This window comes from Diabrotica virgifera, chromosome 5 (assembly GCF_917563875.1).
Source record: "Diabrotica virgifera virgifera chromosome 5, PGI_DIABVI_V3a".
NCBI lineage: Eukaryota > Metazoa > Arthropoda > Insecta > Coleoptera > Chrysomelidae > Diabrotica > Diabrotica virgifera.
This window is the reverse complement of record NC_065447.1, coordinates 157668126-157694336: the sequence shown is the minus strand read 5'-3', so window position 1 is coordinate 157694336 and position 26211 is coordinate 157668126. Positions and strand designations below refer to the sequence as shown.

Genomic DNA, 26211 nt, shown 5'->3' with positions numbered 1-26211 from the left:
CATGTTTATATTACTGAATAGAGAATTGAAGAACCTTTCAAATGAGCCCGCACACGACCCGTATTCTCATTTAAAAAAATCATCGATTACGTCATCACGCCCAGATGGATGACGTCACTAGTATACTATATATGCCACAATATCATAACTTAAAAATAAAAACCGTCTTTTTTGTGACTTTTCCTTAAAGTCACCGGTTTACGAAATAACGAATTTATTCCTTTCATTTGCACCATACTGTATACACATGCAACGGTGGAAAATAGTGTCGCGCACGCTTGATTGGCAATTAAAAAACAAAGGAGTTTTTGATATTGTATTGCAAAAAACTCTTCGGGATTTCATCAATCGATGTTTATAGAATATCTACCTACCTTGGCAACATTCAAATTTTTAGTTTTTCACATAGTTTTTGAGGGTTAAAAATGGCCGATTTCGCAATTTTTCAATTTTTAATCGCTTATATGTCAAAAACTATCAGCCTTAGAGAAAAGTTACTAAAGACCTTTTCTGTTTGTAATGATCCAAAAAACCTAAAAAAATTTTGTTCCATGCAAAAAAAATAATTTTAGGAAAAAAACAAAAAAAAAACGTTTAAAAAATTTTTGACCAACTTTTGGTCCTGGCAACATGCAAATTTGTTAAAAGGAGTCCTTTTTGAGTAAGATTGTGCAAAAAATCCGAATTAGAATATTTTTCCTAGCGGATGCGCAGTGGCTTTCTGGACTATTAATATAAACTCACCGGCAAAATTAACCGCCCACCTTGTATTTCTTTCTATTTGCAGAAATGATCAATTTTTGACCACATTTTATGAAAGATGCGGTGAAAACTACCGTGGAGAAACTACCTATGAGGAAAAGAAAACAATAAATTGTTCGAAAAAAAGTCGTTTATCGAGAGATGTTTAACAAAAATCCAATGTTTAAAAATCTTCAAAGAAAATTCAGACAAACATAATTTTGAAAATCATAGGCTAACTAAAAAAATTATGAGTATTAATAATGAGTGTTGCCGCCTCTTGCCCTTAGGAGTCCTTGCAGCCGGTTCGACAATTCTTTCATGATATCCTGGATATCAGATTGGGTGATATTGTGCCACTCCTCCACCGCAGCTATCTTGAGCTCTCCGAAGGATGTTCGGGCTGGTACTCTTGCTCTTATCCATATTTTGAGGTTGTTCCGAATGTACTAAATTGGAGTTAAGATCGTAACTGCGTGCCGGCCATGGTAAAACGTGGAATACCGACCTCATTAAGGTACTTACGGGTAAATCTTTGTCAACATTTTTGGTAAAAACGTGCATTGTCATGCATTAATCTAAAGTTTTTACTACTAAACGGTGCGAAAAGCATGGCATGGTCATGGAGAACTTCTTTCACGTATCTTTGAGAATTCAGACTGCCTCTATTTAACACAACAAAATCAGTACGAGCTTCGTAAAAGATAACTCCTCAAATCATTATTCACCTTCCTCGGTAAGCCATTGCTTCGGTTATAGTGCATGGAACAAACCTTTCATTTTGACGCCTGTAGATACGATGACGTCTATCTGGACCCTTAGGTCTATTCTGCTCTGATCTGAATCGAGAACCGTATTTTCTTCAATTTCCCCACAGTCCAGTCAGCATGTTCTCGCGTAAAACCAAGTCTAGCTCTAGGTACGGTGTAGTGGGAGCAGCTGCGGGGCGCGAGCTGAACGGAGAGACCTCAAATTTCTTTCTGCAGACTTCTTCTAATGGTTCTTTCACTTACATTAACATTTTTTACCTCAAAAAGACGTGCACGTGTACGTGCTTCAGGGGCGGTGCAAAAGCGATTTCTCAACTGCTAAAAATAAAGCGGCCATCTCGAAAGTGCATCGATGTCGGCCTTGGCCTGGCCTGCGGTTGTATGAACCTGTCTCCCGAAATCGTCTGATGGCATCTCATACCGTATTTCAGCGTCTAGATCCTTCGCAGAGCTCAAGAGAGCTGGGGTAAAAGAGTGGCACAATATTTCCCAATCCGATATCCAGGATATCATGAATGGATTGCCGAACCGGCTCCAAGAAGTCCTAAGGCCCATAAGGGGCAACAGTCATTCCTTGATAAACTACTTTTTGTTTCAAAAATTTTATTGTTTTCTTTTCCTCACAGGTAGTTTTCACCGTATCTTTCATAAAACGTGGTCCAAGATTGATAATTTCTGCAAATTGAAAGGAATACAAGGTGGGCGGTTAATTTTGCCGGTGAGGTACATATGAAATATCTGTACATGTAATTATTATTAAAAATGCTTCACTTACCTGAGAAGCCGACAAGGATTGATCCATGCTTCCACCTGATGTCTGTCTCAAATATTCTTTATCGTCAAAGATCTTCTTGTCTCCTCCTCCTGGTCTGTGTTTGACGTTGTCGAGAGATCCAATTTTACTCTGAACCTTAAGTTCAATCTTCTTATTTTCAATCTAAAAATAATTTGAAAATATGATTGAGATTTATAAACTTTTATACTTTTAAATGATCCACAATTAAATGTTAAATGATTAACAGGTCCACAATTTATTTAAAATTCATACACGAGCTTAAAACAAATAGACACACATACACACATCTGTCTCTTCAATCCTGACCCCCTGGAAGGAGTGTAGTGGTCGACATGATCCCAGGCAACCAAAAGACGTTTTTATAACGTAGATAACACGTCATAAAAATGACCAATTGACGTGTTTCTATGACGTAGTACTGACGTTGAAGATCACGTGTATTTGTCTCATCGATTTGACGTCATAATTGTGACGATTTTAAAACGACATCGTACCTACGTTTTTTTCACGTCGAGGTTGTGACGATTTTCAAACGTCAAAAAGGTGACGACTTTTATACATCGGTAAAATCGCGTCTTTAAACTTTCAAAAAGCACTTTCAGATGTTTCAAAATAGTATAAAAATAGGTAACATGAAACCTATAGGCCTACGTTCCACCCATATGTCGAACATATACTACCACTTGTTTAAGATCGCCTGTGCACTAGAAGCAAACTAACACTGATTCTGCATGATTGTACTAGCCCTCGCATTATAGAATTTTCACTTTTTATATATACCTACTTACTGTGTCAAAACTGAAACACCATATAAACTAATAAATAATTTATTAACAAATTATCCAGCATATCTAATCTTAATTTAACGCTGTCCATTAAATCAAAAAGAATCATGAAAAACTCACTGTTGAGAATACAGTAGTACCTTAGTACATGACCGTCATTTTTCTTTACCATCTCATAGCTAAATCTTGTACACTGCTGAAGCAATCTTAGAAGGATAAAAATTAATTTAATTAAACTCGATAACACATCATTAATCATTTCATTAACAGAAACTAAGCATCAAAAACAAATAAACATAACCTCAAATAGTTGTCAAGAAGAATTACTAAACGAACTCACTAAGCAAAAACGAATAAAAATCTCTTAATTAATACTTTTCCTGTATCTAAGTGAAAAGTTTTATTTTATCACACAAGAAACAAACCACGTAAACAATAAATGAAAAATTTCTTATGGCCATTTATAAACGAAGTTGTTTAGAGTAAATACAACCCTTAACCTCCTCCCTATTTCGTGACGTTAGACTTAGGCTGTCAAAAATGAAAACGTTTTTTAAACGTATTTTAACGTCATTAATGTTACGTATTTAAAATCATCTACAAAAGACGTCTATATGACGTAATGTTCTGATTCAAACTGATTCTCAAAAACTGACGTTTCCTCGACGTTATATGTCGTCTCTTGGTTGCCTGGGATGTTGTGTATTATCCGTCTCTAAAGATCGCTATCTCTGGTCATTTCTTGTAACTCATTTATAAGTTTTTTGCATATTCCTGCAATTTGATCGATCCATCTTGTCGGGGATCTAATTCGTGATCTTCGGCCTTCCACCTTTCCTTGTATAATGAGTTTTTCCATATTTCTGAGTTTGCTCTTAGAACATGTCCAAATTATTTTAATTGTTCGATATATACTAATGGAGAGTCGTTGGCTAACTTTTAGCTCTCTTAAAATTAAATTATTTATCCTACGGTCGGTCCAAGAAATTCGTAGCATTTGTCCCCAACAGAACATTTTAGTGACATCTATCTTTCTCCGTTTCGATTGTCTCAGGGCCCAAGATTCACATCCGTAGGTCAATATTGGGAATATTAAGCAGTTGATCAACCTCATCTTTAACGCTCTTGAAATTTGAGAGTCCTTCCATATTGCGGTCATTTTTACTGTGGCAACTTTTGCTAGATCACATCTACGTTTTATTTTCCGATGTATTGTCGAAATAAAGATATTTTTAAGGTCGTCCGGTTACATTATGTAAGCTTGGATTGACAGGTTACTTAAATTGCTAACGATGAGAAGTTTCCTGACTTCATATTTCTTCATATAGAGGTCCCTACTAGCGTACACTTATATAATTGCCACCATGCAGCAATTTACAGTTAGACCCAGCGTTTCTGTTTAGCTTAGGTCTTCATAAGTCCCCCTGATTGAGAAGAAGTGCCAAACTCGAATTTAAACGAAATGCAACCGTAAAGTATTACGAAAATGCCTTAAATTTATCCTGTACTATATGATAAATTAACAATAATTTTCTATACCTAACACTTTTATTTTCTTATATAATAACCGAATTTATATATCTCTGATGTTTGGGAAAAAGGGCTTAAGTCATAAAATCAAAGTTTACAGGGGGAATACTTGAATGTTTCAAAAATTGTTATAAATCGCAGATGTTACCTTTAACCAATTTAATACAATAGTACCATTCAATGTACCATAATAAAATGATAATTATAGCAAGAAGACGATTTTCGTAGATTTTTAATATTTTAAATGCACTTAAGACATATAGATCTTACTATTTACTGACTTAAGCACTACTGACCGCAACTTTTCTATATCTATATTTTTGTGTATCTACCATTGAAAGTGATAGAGAGATAGAAGCGGATTTTGTGCGTGATAAGTAATATGGAAAAACTATACGGGGATATGTTAAATTAGTTGTGTTCATGACTTTCCCCAACGGGCGGAAACTAGAGTGGAGCACGAGGGTAGTTATAAGGGGTCAAAGTCGCGGTTTTTATTTTTTTTGTGACGCTCCTGATCGAGATAGTGCACCAAAATTTGGTAATAAGTAGGTCATGACACAACTAAGTAAAATCTACAGGGGAGGAACGCTGCGTGGCCGACAAAGGGGTCGGGGTGGGGGTGAATATAAAAACTATAAGGGGATTTTTGTGACGTTCGTGAATGAGATAGTGCGCCAAAATTTGGAAATAAGTAGACCATGACATAACTAAGTAAAATCTTCAGAGGCGGAAACCAGAGTGGGGGACGAGGGTAGTTATAAGGGGACAAAGTCGCGGTTTTTATTATTTTTTTTGTGACGCTCATGATCGAGATAGTGCACCAAAATTTGGGAATAAGTAGGTCATGACGTAACTAAGTAAAATCTTTAGGGGTGGCACGCTGCGTGGCCGACAAAGAGGTGGGGCAGGGGTGAATATAAAAAATATAAAGGGCTTTTTGTGACGTTCGTGATCGAGATAGTGAACCAAAATTTGGGAGTCAGTAGATCATGGCGTAACTAAGTAAAATCTCCAGGGACGGAAACCAGAGTTGGGGATGAAGGAAGTTTGAAGGGGTCAAAGTCGCAGTTTGTATTATTTTTTTTGTGATGCATCACAATATTTGCCCCCACGCAGCGTTCCGCCACTGGAGATTTTACTTAGTCATGTCATGGTCTACTTATTTTGCCTATACAACTAAAATAAAAAAGTGCTGTGCTAGAAAATAGACAACCATTTAATAAGTAATTAAAATATAACTAATGTCAATATTATTATTTATTAGTAGCTAAAATTTTATTTTTCGGTGTATACACAATATTTTTATAAAAACATTTACCTATTGATCAAACAATCGAAAATAAATTAAGATCAGCAAGGCTTATGTCAAGACATATGCCTTCTAGATCATAGCAGTTATGCTCGAAATGGTACAAGAGACGTAAATTGACTTAAGTCTTATTGTCATACCATTTTGAACAATCATGTTTGGGACCTTCATATCATCGTGAATAACTTTGAATTAAAATGTGGTAGACTTAAACCGTTTGTACCAATAAAAAGAGCTGATTTTTTTGATCCAGAAGGCACCAAAAAATTTTTTTGTCGAATTCTGACTTAAGCCCTTTTTCCCAAACATCAGAGATATAGGTATATGTATATATAATAAAATTTTGAAGAGATTTAAAGTAAAGATAGTATACAGCCAATTGGTACATTTAATGTGTATCTAGTGCTGTGCTTAATACAGTGAAATACATCTTAAACTGTCAATTATTTTTTAAAAATAATTAAAATAAATTTGCTAAATTTATCAAGGCTATTTCTACTTTATCTGGTATACCGAATTGCACGAATATACGACTGTGTTGGATTATTTCGACCACGAATATTTTATTGTGCAAAATATTTATCAAGGCTATTTCTACTTTATCTGCTAAGAGATACATTTTAACGAAGAATAAGTACCATGGGAAGCCGCACACCAAAGAAACATGAAACATGAAACGTGAATAACGTTTCATGAAAAATAAAAAAAACTGCTAAACAAATAGAAGTCCGCCTACCAATGAAACGAGTGTGATTTATGCTCGTGAAATATTTTTATCTTTGGGATGCCGCACATAGAAACCTGAAACGTGAAACATGAAACGTATGTCACGTTTTACGTTTCACGTTTCAGGTTTCTTTGATGTGCGTTATCCCAAACATGAAACGTGACGCACGTTTCATGGAAATAAAACACTGCTAAACAGATAGGCGTCCGCCCATCTATGAAACATTTTTATCTTCTTGAAACGGGTTTCATGAAACAGGTCAAGTTTTATTTTTCGGTTTCAGTTTCATTGTTCTGGATAACTTCGACCTACGTAAAATAAATGGCGACCACGAATTTAATACTGCATTGGTTTTTGTGTTGGAGTAGAACGAAGAGTTTACAATTATAAATTATAACCTGGAGAGGTAGGTACTCGAATAGACAAATTAATAACAAGAACATATCGTTTCTCTTTAAACCAGGACCCACAATAAAACAATGTAAACGTTTGAATACTCATCCTATAAAATGAATTATAGTAACCCGCACAAACCTTATGGAAATTAGGTCCCAGTGGATTTGGAATTTGTGGAATTAGGTCCCAATAGACAAATTAATAACAAGAATATATCGTTTCTCTTTAAACCAGGACCCACAATAAAACAATGTAAACGTTTGAATACTCATCCTATAAAATGATTTAAAGTACTCCGCACAAACCTTATGGAAATTAGGTCTCAGTGGATTTCGTTCATACTTTGAGAAAATACTCTTTGAAGCATCCTGATAAAAAGTTCTCATGGGCACAACTCAATCGTATGAAGGATTTTCAAGATATAGAGGCACAAACTCGGAAAATTATAAGATTTCCTGGGTATTCCAGTTCCCTGAGTTAGTGGTTATCTGGCAACATGTAGAAGTTTAGATTAAGGAAAAGTACTAGTATAGGATTTTTTCCTGGATATCCAATGGCGACCTTTACTTTGACCTTGACCTTCAACGGACGTCATCTTCTAGAGTTTCGAGTGTTTTCGACATTAAATTGATATAAACAGATTACTCATGGGGTTTTGGGATCGCTAAACACGAATATGCCATCAGAATTGACCTCCGGAGGACGTGGTGGCCAGGACCACTGCAAGAGACGTCATCTTCTAGAGTTTCGATAGTTTTCGGCATGTAATTGATGCAAATGAATTACTGGAGGGTTTTTTGAGGTCGCTAAACACGAATATGCCACCAGAACCGACTCCCGGAGCACCTGGTTTCCAAGGTCAATGAAAGGCGCTCCTGGAGTTTCGAGGGTCTTTGGTACTACATTAATCCATTTGATTCCTCCGAAACTCCAGAAGATAACCTGTCTTAGGCACCGAGTGCTCCTGTGTCTGTGCTGATCACGTATTCGTGTTCGGCAATCCCAAGAACCTATAACTAATCCGTTTGCATTAATGTAGTACCAAAGACCCTCGAAACTCCAGGAACCACTTTCATTGACCTTGGAAACCAGGTGCTCCGGGAGTCGGTTCTGGTGGCATATTCGTGTTTAGCGACCTCAAAAAACCCTCCATTAATTCAATTGCATCAATTAAATGCCGAAAACCATCGAAACTCTAGAAGATGACGTCCCTTGAAGTGGCCCTGGCCGCCACGTCCTCCGGAGGTCAATTCTGATGGCATATTCGTGTTTAGCGATCCCAAAAACCCATGAGTAATCTGTTTATATCAATTTAATGCTGAAAACCCTCGAAACTCTAGAAGATGACGTTCGTTGAAGATCAAGGTCAAAGTAAAGGTCGCCATTGGATAGCCAGGAAAAAATATTAGACTACTAGTACTTTTCCTTGATCCAAACTTCTACATGTTGCCAGATAACCAGTAACTCAGGAAATTGGAATACCCAGTAAATCTTTTAATATTTCGAGTTTGTGCCTCTATATCATGAAAATCCTTATGAACGTATGAACGAAATCCACTGGGACCTAATTTCCATAAGGTTTGTGCGGGGTACTTTGGCAAGATGATTACTTAATTCGTTTGTAACCAAATATGTACTATGGTTAGGATTTTGGACAGTAATAATAGAGTTGCCACAATAGCAACGACCTCATTATCATAACTTTCCATTGTTGACTATACAAATTTTATTTTTGATTCTTTGATTAATGTATAACATGAAACGGTTTCGTTCTTCACAATTTATTTGTTTCATGTTTTATGTTTCACATTTCTTTGATGTGCGGCCTCCCTTAGACAGTAATCATCATCATAACTTTCCATTGCCGACTATACAAATTTTATTTTTGTTTCTTCGATTAGTATATCACATGAAACGGTTACTTTTTTCACAATTTATTTGTTTCTTGTTTCACGTTTCATGGTTCATGTTTCACGTTTCATGTTTCACGTTCACGTTTTATGTTTCTTTGATGTGCGGCCTGCCTAACCATATAAATTAATTGTAAAATGACTATTATATATAAAAATAACTTTAACAAGAAAGTAGGGTTACCCATCATATAAGAATTTACTTGTAAGTGTTGTTTAAGAGATATTCAAAATAGAAGAGTGTCAATTGACTTAACCGATGTAAGATAACTTTTGTATACGCCATATTGCCAGTAGTGAAATACACACAAATAATTTCTTATAAATTCAAAACATTTAAAATAAGCTCTTAATAGTAGTGAGACAAACGTTATATAGGGTGAGGCAGATAACTGGCCTATTAGAAATATCTCGAGAACTAAAGGCAACAGAATCATAAAAATTGGAATAAAGGGGTTTTGAGGGATGATCTATTAAATGAAAATATTTTCATCTCTTTGCAACTTCCGGTTATACCGGAAGTTGCTTATAACTTGGTTTTTTTAAATGGGACACCCTGTATATTTTTACATTTTTGGATTCTCCTCAATATCTTCTTTCTTAAAATATGAGATTTTGTAATATTATACAGGGTATTTTAAAAGATATTTACGTTTATTTATTAATTTCGTAGCAACATTCACACCATGTAGAATTGTAATAGTTTGACATTAATAACTCTGCTTACGTTCAAGTGATTTTCAATATAGTCTATTATCGTTAAGAATCATTAGTATAGCTAATTTTGAAATATTAGTATACAGGGTTGGTCGAAACTCGGAATGAATATTTTCTGAGTTTTCTTAAATGGAACACCCTGTATTTTAGTATTGTAATGAAATGATATTTTATGGTACTTTTTTATTTCTTAAGCATTCCCTATACCTAATTGCTTTAATTTGTGAGTTATTGGTGATTCAAGCTAAACATTAATTGCAACAAAAAATACGTAAAATTTTATTAGGTTGGCCATGAAAATATTCAATCACAAACAATTTTTCAGAAATAAATACATATTAATCCAGACCGATCCTTAAAATTACCAATAATGGTTTAGCTATCAAAATAGCTACGTAGTTAAGATTGTTGGTGCGACTAACAATTAAGCACAAATTAAAGCAGTTAGGTATAGGGAATGCTTAAGAAATAAAAAAGTACCATAAAATATCATTTCATTACAATACTAAAATACAGGGTGTTCCATTTAAGAAAACTCAGAAAATACTCATTCCGAGTTTCGACCAACCCTGTATACTAAAATTAAAAACTTAGCTATACTAATGATTCTTAACAATAGTAGACTATATTAAAAATCATTTGAAAGTAAGTAGAGTTTTAGTTGTCAAACTACTACAATTCTACAGGGTGTGAATATTGCTACCAAATTAATAAACAAACGTAATTATCTTTTAAAATACCCTGTATAACATTACAAATCCTCATATTTTAAGAAAGAAGACATCGAAGAGAATCCAAAAATGTAAAAATATACAGGGTGTCCCATTAAAAAAAACGAAGTTAACCGGAAGTTGCAAAGAGATGAAAATATTTTCATTTAATAGATCATCCTTCAAAACCCCTGTATTCCAAGTTTCATGATTCTGTTTCTTTTAGTTCTCGAGATATTTCTAATAGGCCAGTTATCTGCCTCACCCTGTATAGTGAATAAAGAAATTATTCGAAAATACCACACAGAAAAATCACAAAGTGGATTTAGAAGAGTCAATTGTATAATACAAGATCATATATATTATTTACTTTAAAACAGATAACACAAAAAGCGTTACAAGAGAACAAGAAAATAAACTTTTCTTGATTTAGAAAAAGCGTTCGATAAAATACCAACAAAGAAACTATGGAAAATACTAAGAGAAAAAGGAATGGACAATAAGTTGCTAATAATGATACAAAAATACACAATGAGAACAACAATTCCGTATTAGTAATCATTCAACATCAGATACGTTTAGAATAAATGGAGGATTAAAACAGGGTGGAGCACTTAAGAATAGCCATGATGATTGCCAACCTCCGTCGCGGAGATGACACGTAAAGAAGAAGAAGGAGGAGCACTTAGCTCAACATTATTTCTAATATTTTTTATGGACGAAATTATTAAAAAATGTAGAGCATGAAATGAAATGAAAAGCAAAGAGTAGAAATCTCAGAAAGAGTATTTGCGGACGATTGGTGCTAACAGCGAAAACAAAAAGAACTTCAGAATTTGTAAATATAGAAGGAAGTATTCACTAAAAAGGGAATGCAGATAAATATTGACAAAACCTATGCAGATAGATGAAACAAGAGAAGAACTTAGCAAAGAAATTGGAGGAATAAAAATAGAACATGTCAAAACCTTTACATACTTAGGAGTAATAATAGAACAAACAGTATATCCAGAATCGTAAATCAATAGCAGAGTAGAAAAAACTCTACAACTGTATCATACAATGACCAAAGAATTTATACGCAGAAAAGAAATACCTATCACGGAATATGAAAATGAAAGTTTTCAAAGCAGTTTATAGCTATCCTGACTTTCTGCAGCGAATTATGGGTATCTACTAGCCGAACAGGAAAAGAGTAAGCTACATGCTATAGACATGTTGTTTTTAAGAACAGTTAAAGGTGATACCAAAATAAATAGAATGAGAAACACATATATAAAGAACGAACTGAAAATAAAATCCTGATTGGAGTTTATAGAACACAGACAGCTAAGTGTTAAAAGCAAAATTAAAATGAAGGGAAGACCAAGATAGACATGGAATGAAGTAATGGGAACGATAATGGAGTGATATAATAACTACTTGCACACATTTTAGACACTGTACCAACAGCTGATTTTAAAAGAAAACAAATTTCATAAGGATCAATCATCTGTCCATATAGACGCCCATGAGATTATGTTTATAAAAGCAGCGTCAAAAACATGGCAAAAACTTTGTTTACCTAATTAAGAGAAATGCCATAAGAAAGTTTTTATTATGAAAGTTTTGTAAAACATTTTAAAATATTATTCTTTAGAAACTAAGTGCGCAGCAAAAGTTATAGGAAGTGTCGGTGAATTGAATAAATACAGGGTGTCCCGGAAAATAGTGCGTTCCTTTAAGATATAGGTAGAAGGCACCATGCAGAACAAAAAACTCTTATAACATTTTTTTCTAAATTCAACCGTTTGACCAAAAAACTATAAAACATTTTGGAATTCAAATTCAAATCTGGCAACTCTGTGAAGTACAAAAATCTAAACTTAAATAGTCCCATGTTTAGTAAACAGATAATTTGGAAGAATACTGTTTAGTATCAACGCCGAAAATGTTTTTGAATCGTGTGTTCATGAGTTAAGTAATATTATGATTAGTCTAGTAAAATAAAATTTCACTACATGTAAAACAAAATGTAAATTCGTACAGGTTGAAACAAATTTTATATCAAATTTTAGGTGGGTACAAAAGATATTTTCAAGAAAGTATCCAAATCACACAAGGGGATCATTCTTTAAATAATTAAAAAGGGGTCATTTTTGCAAAAAAATTACTTTTTTAACTGCTGAGGTCATTCAATTACTAATGAAGGTCTATAGGATTATTTTCTGCAAAGTTGAAGGGTAAATCTTTCACATATAACTTACTAAATTAAATTTGACCCCCTATTTATTTAAATAATTATACATGAAACTTTAAAAACAAATTTGCAAAAAATTATTTTTAGCGTTTTAAATAAGCACTATAAAATATCTTATTTTACATAAAAAGTTGCAATATGTTATCAGTATTAATCAAAAAAAAATTGGTCCAAAAATATTTAATATTTTTTGAGATATTGAATTTGTTTATTAAATGTTACTCTATTTTCAATTGCAAAAACGCGGTTGTTGTCAAAGAAATATTCACCTGTGTTAAATCTTATTAGTTTTATGTTTATGTATATTTTCGATAAATGTTTTGATAAATTCAAATTTCAATTAAACTTCCCCCTAAAATGACATTTGAACATTATTCAAATTTGTTTATAATTTGTTTTTTTAATAACGTCGCGGGGATTAAATATTTTGAAATGCCGTTTCGATAATTGGATTTATGGGAATTTTTCACTAATTAACACATTTTTTTGGCTTTTTTTCCACTTCTTTTTTTTCTTGGAGTTATATTACTACGGGCCCTTTTAGGGTTAAGTTTCATTAAGAATGTCGAATCTCTAAGTTATAGATTCTAGACCTAAAAATATTAAGACTGGTCTAAAATCACTTCAATAAAATGTGGCTGGTTACTGAGTTACAGGGTGTTTTATTTAAAAATTAAAAATTATTTTTACCAAGTACTTTCAAACTATTTGACGCATCCTTATCATACTTGTCAGAAAGTGTGGGTACTATACAGTCTACTAAATTGTGACAAATAAAAGTTTCTAGCTACGACCAGAGGCGTACGACAGGGGATAGTTAATGGTTGACCCTTTCCAAATTCTACGCCACTGAGGGAATTACTATTTTAGCGAAATTTTTCGATTCTCCAATACTTTATATGTAAATAATATACTCTTTACTGGTAACGATTAAGTCATTAGTTTTCTAGATATTGGACGTTAAAAATGAAACGGCATAGTTATTTTGATTCATTCATTCATTCATTTTAAACTTCCAATATCTCTCAAACTGATGACTTTATCGATACCAATAAAGTTATTTACATACAAAGTATTGGAGAATCGAAAAATTTTGTTAAAATAGTAATTCACTCAGTGGCGTAGAATTTTGGAAGGGTCAATCATTCACTATCCCCTGTCGTACGCCTCTGGCACTAGCTATAAACCTTTATTAATCACAATTTAGTAGGGTGTATAATAGCCACACTTTCTGCCAAGTATGATAAGGATACGTTAAATAGTTTTTAAGTACTTGGTAACAATAATTTTTAAATTTTTAAATAAAACACCCCGTAACTCAGCAAGTAGCCACATTTTATTTAAGAGATTTTAGTTAAATCTTAATATTTTTAGGTCTACAATCTAGATCTCATAGACTCGACATTCTTAATAAAATTTAACCCTAAAAGGGCCCGTGGTAATAAAACTCCAAGGAAAAAAAGAAGAAGAAAAAACGACAAAAAAATTGTGTTAATTAGTAAAAAATTCCGAGGAACCCAATTATCGAAACGGCATGTTAAAATACTTAATCCCCGCGACGTTATTAAAAAAACAAATTATAAACAAATTTGTATGATTTTCAAATGCTATTTTAGGGGGGAGTTTAATTGAAATTTGAATTTATCCATACAATTGTCGAACATATACATAAAAATAAAAATAATGAGATCTTATGCAGGTGAATATTTTTTTGGCAACAACCGCGTTTTTGCAATTGAAAATATAGTAACATTTAAAAAACAACTTCAATATCTCAAAAAATATTAGATATTTTTCGACCAATTTTTTTTGCTTAATACTGGTAACATAGCGCAACTTAGTCTGTAAAATAAGATATTTTATAGTGCTTATTTAAAACGCTAAAAATAATTATTTGCGAATTTGTTTTTTAAGTTTTATATACAATTATTTAAATAAATAGGGGGTCAAATTTAATTTAGTAAGTCTTATGTGAAAGATTTACCCTTCATCTTTGTAGAAAAAAATCCCATATACCTTCATTAATAAGTGAATTACCTCAGCGGTTAAAAAAGTATTTTTTTTGCAAAAATGACCCCTTTTTAATTATTTAAACAATGATCCCCTTGTACGATTTGGATACTTTCTTGAAAATATCTTTTGTACCCACCTAAACTTTAATATAAAATTTATTTTAACCTGTACGAATTTACATTTTGACTTTTTTTTATTTTATTAGGCTAGATATTATGTTGATTATTTATGGCAGATCAATAAATGGAGAGGCATAATACCTGCTATAATTTCTTTCAAAATGTTTTGCTGGAATTTCTCGTCGTATGAGTGCATGATACTCTATGAATTCATGTGTTCGCAAAAGTGGTGGTTCAGTTAAAATGTGTGTTTTCGTGTTAAAATATGTAAGTATAATTCGTTTAAAATTATGCCATATTTCAACTACATTTTAAAAAAAATTATAGTAAACAAAAATAGTAAGTATTAGGTTGGATTATTTTAAATACTGTAAGACACAAACGAGTTCTTATTCACCAGTGAGTAACATGTTGCCAGATTATTTAATTTTCTGAAGATTAAAATTCAGGTATATGGAAACCAATGTAATCTTTTTTTTTGGAAACGGTTAACTTTAGAGAAAAATGGTATAGGACTTTTTTGTTCTAAATTGTGTATTCTATCCATACCTTAAAGGAACGCACTATTTTCCGGGACACCCTGTATATGGATTAGATATCGGTGTGTTTCTTACAAAAATGGTCTTAAAATTCTCTGAATGTTAGGTACACCTTAATTAAACTTAGCAAATCATTTGAAATAAATCATAACAACTGACAGATAGTTAATACAAGTGAAGAGTGACTTGTGATCTAAAATACAAATAGGTACAATAAAATAAATACTAATAGTGTATTTACATTTTTCTTTTCCGTCATCTTACTCACTTTACCGACGTTATCACTATTAAAAGACTTTGCTTGTTTTGTTTTTTCATTACCAATATCTTTATCCTCCAATATTTCCTCATGCTGGTTATATTCAGGGAGGAATAAAATTAGAATTCGAGATAAAAAATGGTACCTATATATGTTTATTATTGTATTATGTTTGTGTTTATCAAATATGACTCAAAATATGAGCTTTTTTATTAATATTAAGAAAATCCTGAAAATCTCTCAAATTCATGAGTGTCTGTATAATTATTTATTTTATCGCCAACCTCCAATAAATTCGTTAATTATTGTACTCATTTGCGGCAGTAAAGTAACACTTTATTGTACTGAAAGAAGAAGAACTTTCCTGCCGCAACCGAGATTGAATATAAGTGGCTGATGCCAGTAATCGCTTATTTATTTGAGTGAATTTAAAATTTATATACTTTAATTATTAAAAATATTGTACAACATTTACGTTATTGTTAATTAAATTTATGTCAAAAAGTGAAATTCTGTAGTACTTAGATTGTAATTAGATTCATATAAAATAAATCAAAACTTTACCTACCGACTTAGTAATTATTCAATATTGATAACTGAAAGCGGCCATCATGCTAAAGTCATCTGTCACTGTCACATGAAATTTTTATTTTATGTTTGTATGTTTGTACAATAAAAAGATTGACTATTTGTTAATGTTTTTTATGGTTGGGTATAAAATTTTGTATGCACCACGTCAGTAAAGATTCTTTATCGAACTCGTCTGTTACTCACCTCGCTCGCTCTGCTTGTAATATCAGACTCGTTCGATAAATAATCACTTTACTGACTTGGTACATAAATAACTATTATAGTATTAGGCCTATTTGTTCAATTTGTACAATTTGAAACAAAAGTTAAGAAATTCGGGGGCCTATCCTCTGTAATGGTTTAGATTTTCTTAACATTAAATAATATACTGTACCCATACATCCCCTAACAAATTTGAAAATACAAACAAGTAAAAAGTACTATCAAATTAATATTTACCTTAATATCACCACCTCCAGGTTGGTGCTTAATGTTATCCTTGGATCCCACTTTGGATTTAGCTTTTTCTTTGAAATCCAATTTCATCGATTCGATCTTCTTATCCCCACCCTTAGGTTTATGAGTGGTATTTTCTAGGGAGCCTATTTTGGATTTCGCGTTCCACTGTAACTTTTGGGAAACTATCTAGGTGATAAAAAAAGCCCAAAGTAAATTTACTGTGCAGAACTAAACTACATGGGAATTACAGAAATCACAAAATACTAATTGCCGGTTTCTGAGCTTTTTATAAAAAATATTGATACTTGATGCTTTGAAGTAGGTTTTAATGGTCTGTATAGACCAAGAGGCAGCGCTGAAAAATCTCTTTGAATTTACTAAAGCTAGATTTTTCACAGTTGATTACTGTGAGTGTGTAGAGCAACACACTGCGGTGGGTCAAGCGAAACGTAAGAACAGGTGTTACTGAGAGGGTATCAGAATTGCTTTCCCACGAAGGTAATTATTTCCATTTACTAAGGCTGAAAATCAGTACACACATTCTAAATTAAATATAAATAAAAGTTATTATAGTCGGCCAGTTGTATGACGGGAAAGAGCCGGTCGGTCGGCCCCAATAGTCGATTGAGGAAATAAAGCATTTTGGCTCGCAATTTTTTCGTCCAGCATGGATTTACTTGAAATTTTCACAGAAGGTAGGGAATAGTCCAAGGATCATTTTATATATCATGCCGCTATCATACGCTAAAACCTTGGGGGTGGTTGCCACCCCATCTCGGGGGTGGGAATTTTTTATTACATTTTAACCATGTAATTCGATGGAAAAAGTGATTCAAAGAAAAAAATGTTTTTTACATTTTCTTCGTAAAACTAATATTTTTCGAGTTATACGCGCTTGAAAATAACAGTTTTTCGACGAAAAAATCGACTTTTTTAGAGGGTTTTTTGAGAATACCTAGAAAAATATGCATTTAATCAAAAAAACTGTAGATATTGAAATTGTATCTTTTAGTAACACAAACCAAATTCTTTTCCTATAATATCTTTAAGACCAATACAAACCGAGGTACGGCATGTTAAAGGTTAGCTTTTTTCGTCAAATGCACAATTTGAAATATTCAAAGCCAAATAATGGGAAAAATTTACATTTTTCGAGGAAAACTTAAATAATCTTTTTTCAAGAATACAATTAGACCTTTCAAAAAAAAAAAATAATAAAAAGTTTCTAGCATGAAAATTAAGCGACTTAATGTCGGTGCCTGCTTTTCTCTACGAAAAAAATCAGTGAAAACAACCCCCTAACTACCTTCCTAATTCAAAATTGGTCTTCACCTTTCTATAGTTCCTTTTATATTTATATTATCAATACACTCAAGAAGTTTGACCCATTTAAAATGCCTAATTTTGTAAAACATTGGAGTTTAAAGAAACATTTATTTTTTGCAATTTGGTATTTTTCACCTTTTACTTCAAAATATCTCCGAAAATACTGAAGATATAAAAAATATTATATACTACTAAATTGTAGCTTTTTAATGACTAAAATTAAACTGACTGTGCATAGATTTTCATTACAGTGGATACTTAGCCAGATATAGCTGTTTAAAACCTCTATTTACCAGCAAGCACCCCCTTATTCGAGCCCTTTAAACCCGCCTCAATTAAAATCTAAGGCATCTTTCGGAATTTAATTTACACAGTCTTATAGCTCTTTAAAAATTCTACAAATTAATTTTTGAGGGGTCTCATTACTGAGAGGGTATCAAAGTTGCTTTCCTACGAAGATAATTAAATCCATTTACTGAAGGCTGAAAATCAGTACACAATGAGATTTAATATTCTTCCAAAATTAGGCATTTTAAATAGGTCAAACTCCTTGAGTTTATTGATAATATAAATATAAAAGGAACTACAGAAAGGTGAAGACCAATTTTGAATTAGGAAGGTAGTTAGGGGGTTGTTTTCACTCATTTTTTCGTAGAGAAAAGCAGGTACCGACATTTTTTAAATTAAAGTCGCTTAATTTTCATGCTAGAAACTTTTTATTATTTTTTTGAAAGGTCTAATTGTATACTTGAAAAAATATTATTTAAGTTTTCCTCGAAAAATGCAAATTTTTCCCATTATTTGGCTTTGAATATTTCAAATTATGCATTTGACGAAATATCCCGTATCTCGGTTTGTATTGGTCTTAAAGATATTATTGGAAAAGAATTTGGTTTGTGTTACTAAAAGATACAATTTTGATATCTACCGTTTTTTTGATTAAATGCATATTTTTCGAGGTATTCGCAAAAAACCCTCTAAAAAGTCGATTTTTTCGTCGAAAAACTGTTATTTTCAAGCGCGAATAACTCGAAAAATATTAGTTTTACGAAGAAAATGTAAAACATTTTTTTCTTAGAATTCACTTTTTCCATCTAATTAGAATTTTTCCATTTAATTTAGAATGTGTGTACTGATGTTCAGCCTTAGTAAATGGAAATAATTACCTTCGTAGGAAAGAAACTTTGATACCCTCTCAGTAACCCCTGCTATACGTTTCGCTTGACCGACCGCAGTATGTTTCTCTACACACTCACAGTAATCAACTGTGAAAAATCTAGCTTTAGTAAATTCATATAGATTTTTCAGCGCTGCCTCTCTGCCTAGTACCTTTTATTTATTGTTTTAGAAACGAAGATACGTAAATATTTGCAAAAGGATAGTACATATTGCAATTTCATGTTTTAGAAATGTTGGGCCAACTTGGGCCCTCACTTAAAAAATTTTTTTACCTCCCTCAATCAGTTATGCGTGTCGAGTGGGACAACTTTTGTAATACAGAAAATTTTCGGAAGGAGGGCGTTTCGTATAGAGGTTTCTAAACTTTGGTGCGCCCGACAACTGAAGTACCTACCCTTAAAAATTTGTCGAACAATATTACCAGTAAGTATTTTTATCAAAGAATCCTGCAAAAAATGTCACCATTTATGACTCCATAGTGCGCCCTCCATATAGGGGGAGACGCACGCACCATAAAGAGTCATAACATTTATACCCTCACAGCTGATTTTTGAAGGATTGTTTTGATGAAAATATTTACAATTTTAATGTTGTTCTGAAGCTATTTCCTTGTGGCATTTTTATAATTAACTATTTTTAATGGGAAATAAGTGATTCAGTCAATTTGTACTCTACGAGCTCCCTAGTGGGAAAGTTTTGGGGTAGTTCTGATTTCTTTCATTATATATGGATTTTGGGCTGCTGAATCCGAATATGAGATTTGCGGACAAAATTTCTTGCCGGAACATTGAAAAAATTGCGAGAAAATCGAAAAATTTCAGCTTTTTTCCGCTTTTTTACTCAAATCTCGAAAACTATTAACTTTTAGTAAATGATCTGTTAACAGAAATTAACACTTTGGCTACTGGCTATAAATTTGAAAATCATGTGTATTTTAGGCATTTAGGTATTTTTTTGAAAAAAAATCATGTGTAAGGGCCGTGTCAAAAAATGGTACACACAGTTTGTGGCAGAAATAAATGCGTAATTATCTTCTTAGAAACTATGTGTACCATTTTTGGACACAATGTTCATTTTTTTGCTTGACAGTAATGAGTGTCAAAAAAGCAGTTGGTACACAAAAACTTATCACTGCATGCTAGACAAGATTTTTTAACACGTTTTGTTTCTTTTATAGCAAAGTTACGTCCATTTCTAGCACTATTATTTTTATAACATCTTGTACAACTGTGACGTTCCGCCCCTTATAGAATCGATTATTGATGGGAAGATATTATTTAACTATCCAAAATATTATTTAATTATTTTCAGAATTATTTTCTTTCAATGTTTATTCAAATAGAACTTAAACCCATCTCAGAATTTTTAAATGCTTGATGACGTCACATTTAAAACGTGGCAACATTGGTTTCCCCACTTTGACAGCCAATGCTTAGTAGAGGGGTACGAAGGATTCAGCTGTGAACGTGAGCCTTGGATTGCCATTGTTTCTCGAGTGTTCGGTCTGAATCGTAGTGTGCGGGGTCATTAGACTCAATTATTCACCTCTAATTCTCAGTTCCAAATTGATTAAATATTACAATAAAAGTATAGTGAAGTTATCCAGCAGCAGTGGATTTGAAGAATTTTAGAGCATACTATATCCAATGAGTTCTACCCCGGTAAATACACATTTTATTAAGTATTTTATTCAGCCATTTTGGAAGTCCTTGACATTTGCTAACTAAGTTTCACATAGTCTATTTTCATGGTTTTTATGTTTTATTTTCATGGATCAAACTCATCTAGAGATAATTCAATATTCGTTGTTAATTTGTGCTTCCAGTTGGAAAATAGAGCTAATTTAAACTCCATTTTTTATATTCCTTTCAAGTCTACAGAACTCCTATCTTTTGAACGATGATCAAATAAGTATCCATCGCTTAGTCTTACTATATTTCATCCTTGTATAATATATCTATATACCGGTGTATATATTATAATAAAATATTCTTTCACAGTAATTATATTTTGTATTTCAATTGGAAATTACTTGTGTTATTTGACCAAGGTCATCTGATAGCAACCTGATAAAAGGTCAAGCTGTCTAGTCATTCAAGTTTTTGGACTTAATGACCTATTTCTTCTTATTCCCATAGGAATAAAAACACCTCCTCGTATCTCTTGCTTCTTTTTTTTGACATTGGTAGATTGGTAGTAACACCACACTGTGTTTTTTTTAGCACCTACCATGAAATCTTAAAGCCACCCTACAACAACACCAAGGCCAGACCACACAGAGAGAAACAATCAATAGGCGACCAGCCTGGATTATTTCCACATTTTCTTTTTTTGAGTACCTCCAGCTGCTTTCCAACAGTTTTGAGTACCTTCAACTGCTTTCTACCAGTCTTCCTCTCCTGTACCTCCAGCAGGACAGCTGCTAGCGAGAGTTAGCACCCTTGGGTGCTCATTACATCAACTTCAAGATTAGGAAAGAGTGGTTTGTTTGGGAACATTTACTGTGCTCTTATTAAAGACAGACTGGTTTTGTGATATTTAGTACATTTTTTTTTTATAGTTCAATTGCACACACATTTTTCCTGCTTTATATTTTTTATAGGGTTTTTTTTTCTTTACAACATAATATTTAATTGATAGCGTTCCCCAACACTCTGCAATCTATAAAGGTATAAATTTCTGAGCTCAGATATTTTCCCTGATAATAGTAGTCGGTACTCTTATCTTGATTATTTTTAGGCTGTGTTCCACTTTTGTATAATTATTTAAACTCATTCCATTATTTTAGTATATGTTTAATTAAATTTTTAAAAATTAACTTCACATATTAGTCAAAATTGTAATTATTAACTTTATTTAACTTGAACTTATTAACTTTACTTAACTTTAACTTATTAACTTTATTTAACTTTAACTTTAATTTATTAAATTCATATGAACTTCTGGATTCTAATCCCTCAGATTAGTTTTTGGTTTCACTTGTTATTATTACTATTATAAACCACGAGTTAGGAAAAGGATCTGTGTATCCACTCGTAGGTTTATTTATTCAATAAGGCTTGTGCCTGTCCCACTCACAGTGAGGTATTTATATGTTATATATAGTATCAGGTAGTATTTAATTAAGGTGTACGTATTATAAACGTACAATTATTATTTGGTGAGGGTTCTACTAACCTAGTTGTAAGTTGTACTTCCTGTATTAGAGGTACCCGTAGTCAGTTTTTCTAACCTTATAAAGAGTATTCTTAGATCATAGTTGTATGATGATTTTGTAATTGACTTTCACTAGTATCACTTTTTCCTGTCATGTTAGAGTTACACACTAGTTACTTGTCCTAACTCAGAGATTGTTAAAAAGATCTAGTAGTTACATTCAATAAATATACATTTATTGTGATTTTTTTTTTCTTATTACTCCTTTATTTTTAGTAGTATATTTTATAATTTAATAATCTTTAATAACTTTTCACATACTTGTACTACAAATTTAACATACTCTATAGCAGCGTAGAATACCTGGAAGAGCGTTAACCTAGTTATCCTTCTTCTGGCGCCCAAAAATTCATTCTATTTTCAGTATATTATTATATTTACTCTATCTATTTTCTGAACATTATCTTCATATCTTCTTTTCGAGCCATCATTGTCACTTCCTTTAATCTATTGTCTGGCCAAAAATAGCCGTGCAAATTGGCCGAATCCTTCCTTGAGTGTCAAGTGGCCCTTCTCATACATATTTAGCTAGCCATTCAAGTTATATCTATCTATTAATGATTTCTCATCTCTAGTCCTGTATCAATTCGATATTCTTTGTCTTGGCATCCTTCCATACAAATACTACTACAAAGTTGTATTTTAGTTACTCCAGCTTCTTCAACGGAGAAGCCACACATTTTTGTCCTTTGGCTACATTAAGTAGATCTTCTTCTTTTTACTACTTCTGTTGGAGTTTACCACTCCCTTCTCATTCACTCCAACAGAAAATCATCAGCTAGTTGTTACATCGGCTTTCCAACGTGGTGGCTTTATTTTTGGTCTGAGACAGTATTCATTTAGGTCAATTCTTCTCTTTTATCTGAAATCTCTTTGTTATTTCCGTTTGGTATCCTATACACATATTGTTACTTATTTATTTTATTTTTAATTTCTGATACATATCAGGTATTCTTAAACGCTGTTTTGATTTTTGTTTATATTTTGGGACCTCATTATAGTATATGTTTGTGCAGCTTACATTCTGGGTTAGATTTTGAATTTTTATTGGGAACTTATATTTAATATTGCTATTAATAATATAATTCATATAACAATTTTATTTCTTCAGTCAATAGTGGTATAGTTGGAGGTACAACTAAGTGTTGATTATTATTATTATTATTATAGATATATATTTTTTCTAGAGTGGTGGTAAGTTACATATAAATAAAAAATTTACTTCCAGTATTTAGGTAGTAGGTTTACTTGAGTATACAATATTTATTGGATTATTTATCCATTTATTTGATCTTATATATTTATTTGATCTTATTTATTAGATTATATACTGCATTATATATATATTTTTTTTTTTTGCTGGCTATTTTGATTTTGTTGGTGTGTTGCTGATATTTTCTCGGTTTATATTATATATATTTTGCGTGCAAACTTTCATATTTTCATATTTTTCATATTTCTGTTCTTTGGACTATTTGTCAATAACTTTGCTCTCATCATGTGTGCTTTTAAAGCTGAACATCTTCTGGTGGATGAATTGGATTATGAATTAAAGATTCGGGACATAATGCCAGAGGAGTCGACAACTGTCGATAAAAAACGCAATCTTTTGAGAGGTGCTTTGAAACAAGAAGCTGGCAATAGAAGTTTTCTCCAAATTTCAGCTGTATCCCTTCCTTTTGAGGAACAACAAAAAGGAATCACTGAAACATTGGACAGCTTGTCTAAAAAAATCGAAAAGTTTAGGGGAACTGTAAAGGATACAGAGTATGCGCGATTAACATCTCGTCTAGGCCATATTTCTGCCCGTGTACACTTGCTACACTGTCCTTCTGAAGAACAGGAACCGTTCAAGAGGTCTGTTTCTCTTAAAATATTAACACTAGAGGGTGAACTTGATTCTAGAGTTAACCCCATTGCTACCTCTACTCCTAATGCTTCAGTCAATGTACCTAGCTTTACGTACTCCAAACCTGTTCAAGTACACAAATGGGGTATTTCATTTTCAGGTGAAAAACAGCACACTGATGTGATGTCATTTTTAGAAAGGGTTGAATGTCTTCGAATATCTAGAGGTGTTTCTGAAGAGGATTTGTTTGCTGCTTCTGCTGAGTTGTTCACCGGGACCGCTTTTACATGGTTTATGAATAACAGGGGTAATTTTTCTTGTTGGTCTGATCTGATTAAAAAGTTGAAGTCGGATTTTCTTCCGTATTCATTCCAGGATGATTTATTAGATCAAATTAAGAATCATAAGCAGAAACCTGGGGAATCTGTTACTATGTTTATTAATACTATATTAGGTATGTGTAGTCGTTTAGACACTCCTTTGTCAGATTTAGCTAAAATTAAAATCATCCTTAAATGTCTATTGCCCTTTTATCATCAACAATTAGCTCTTATGGACATTCAGAACATTGATGACCTTACTATAAAATGCAAACGTTTGGAGGAAACGTTATCCTGGTCTTCTCAACCTCCATCCACATCTCGATCCTCTTCTAACTCTTCTTCTCAGCCAACTTCCTTTAGGCAACGTTCTTGGCTAAATAAGGGTCATGAACATAATGTTTCGGTTGTTAGTTCTCTTGTCTGCTGGAATTGTGATCAGCCTGGTCACCCATTTTACAATTGTGGGATTCCTCAAAATCGTATTTTCTGCCATGGTTGTGACCGAGAGAACACCCTTAAAAGAAACTGTTCTAAGTGTTCGGGAAACGACACGTCGGAGGTCCGTCCCCTGAACGTTTCTCCGTCCAACATCGAATCAGGGAATCAAACCCCATCGTCAAACGAAACTACAGGACCAAGCACATCCAGCAACCCAAACCCATCTTCACGAAAAGGGAAAGGGGTGTCGTTCAAGAAAGCAGCACACACCACAAAACAAAATTAAACCAGAAATTTATTTCTATAGATAATACGTTAGATTCGCTTGATTCAAATGATCACAGATGGTCATTTACAAACGCTTCTTTGATTGGTAGTGTTCAACGTAACAATAATAATTGTGATAGTAATGTGGTTCCATTATCTATATTAGATTCTAGTTTTGTTAATGATGATGATACGTCTGGGTTAGTTCCATATAACGGTTGTAGACAACCAAATACTTTAGATCTAGATATTAATTCGTTATTAGTTAGGAAACAAAATGATAATAGGCCATATCTTCCTATTCAAATTTTAGGACAATCGTGTTTAGCTTTGTTAGATAGTGGCTCTAATATTTCATTGATAGGGGCACATTCGTTAAATTTATTGAAAAATTCTAGTATTCCCATTATGCCCATTTCATCTTTGCAAGTATCTACTGCAGATGGTACAGTTCAGTCCATTACGGGCAAACTCCAAATTAAAATCACAGTGGCAGATTTATGTAGGGAAATTACATTTTATGTTATTCCTTCCGTGCAGAATTCTATAATTTTAGGTATGGACTTTTTCAATGCTTTCAATAGTACCTTAAGTTGTTCTGATTTTTCTTTTTCCATATCTGAATTTAATTTATCTACCCTTAGTGCTATTCACGATTTTGCTAGTTTATCAAGCTCTGAACAAAGGCAATTAGAGAGTATGATCTCTAAATTTACTACTCTTTCTTCAAAAGACAAACTAGGTCGTACGTCGTTAATCTCTCACACTATCGAAGTGGGAAATCCCACTCCTTTCAGATTATATCAGTACCCCATACCTCAAGCCTGGCAGGCAGATTTAGAAAAGGAAGTAGATTCGATGCTTGCTTTAAATATCATAGAACCTTCAACATCGTCCTACTGTTCTCCGCTCTGGTTAACGAAGAAGAAGGATGGATCCTTCAGGATCTGCTTTGACGGTCGAAAACTAAACAGTATCACAACTAACAGGGATGCTTATCCTATCCCCAGAATAGATGTGA

General features: G+C 32.8%; 1 protein-coding gene across 3 annotated transcripts in view; it reads right to left on the bottom strand.

Annotated features, from left to right (window-relative positions):
• The window catches only part of LOC114341616 (microtubule-associated protein tau), a 123274-nt gene that overhangs the window by 23113 nt on the left and 73950 nt on the right, over window positions 1-26211 (bottom strand). For all 3 annotated transcript variants that reach the window (XM_050650484.1, XM_050650481.1, XM_050650482.1), the window contains exons 6-7: window positions 16593-16778; window positions 2287-2448 (exon numbers count right to left, since the gene is read on the bottom strand). In XM_050650484.1, coding sequence (XP_050506441.1) covers window positions 2287-2448; window positions 16593-16778 — 348 coding nt within the window. The remainder of the gene's footprint in view (window positions 1-2286; window positions 2449-16592; window positions 16779-26211) is intronic.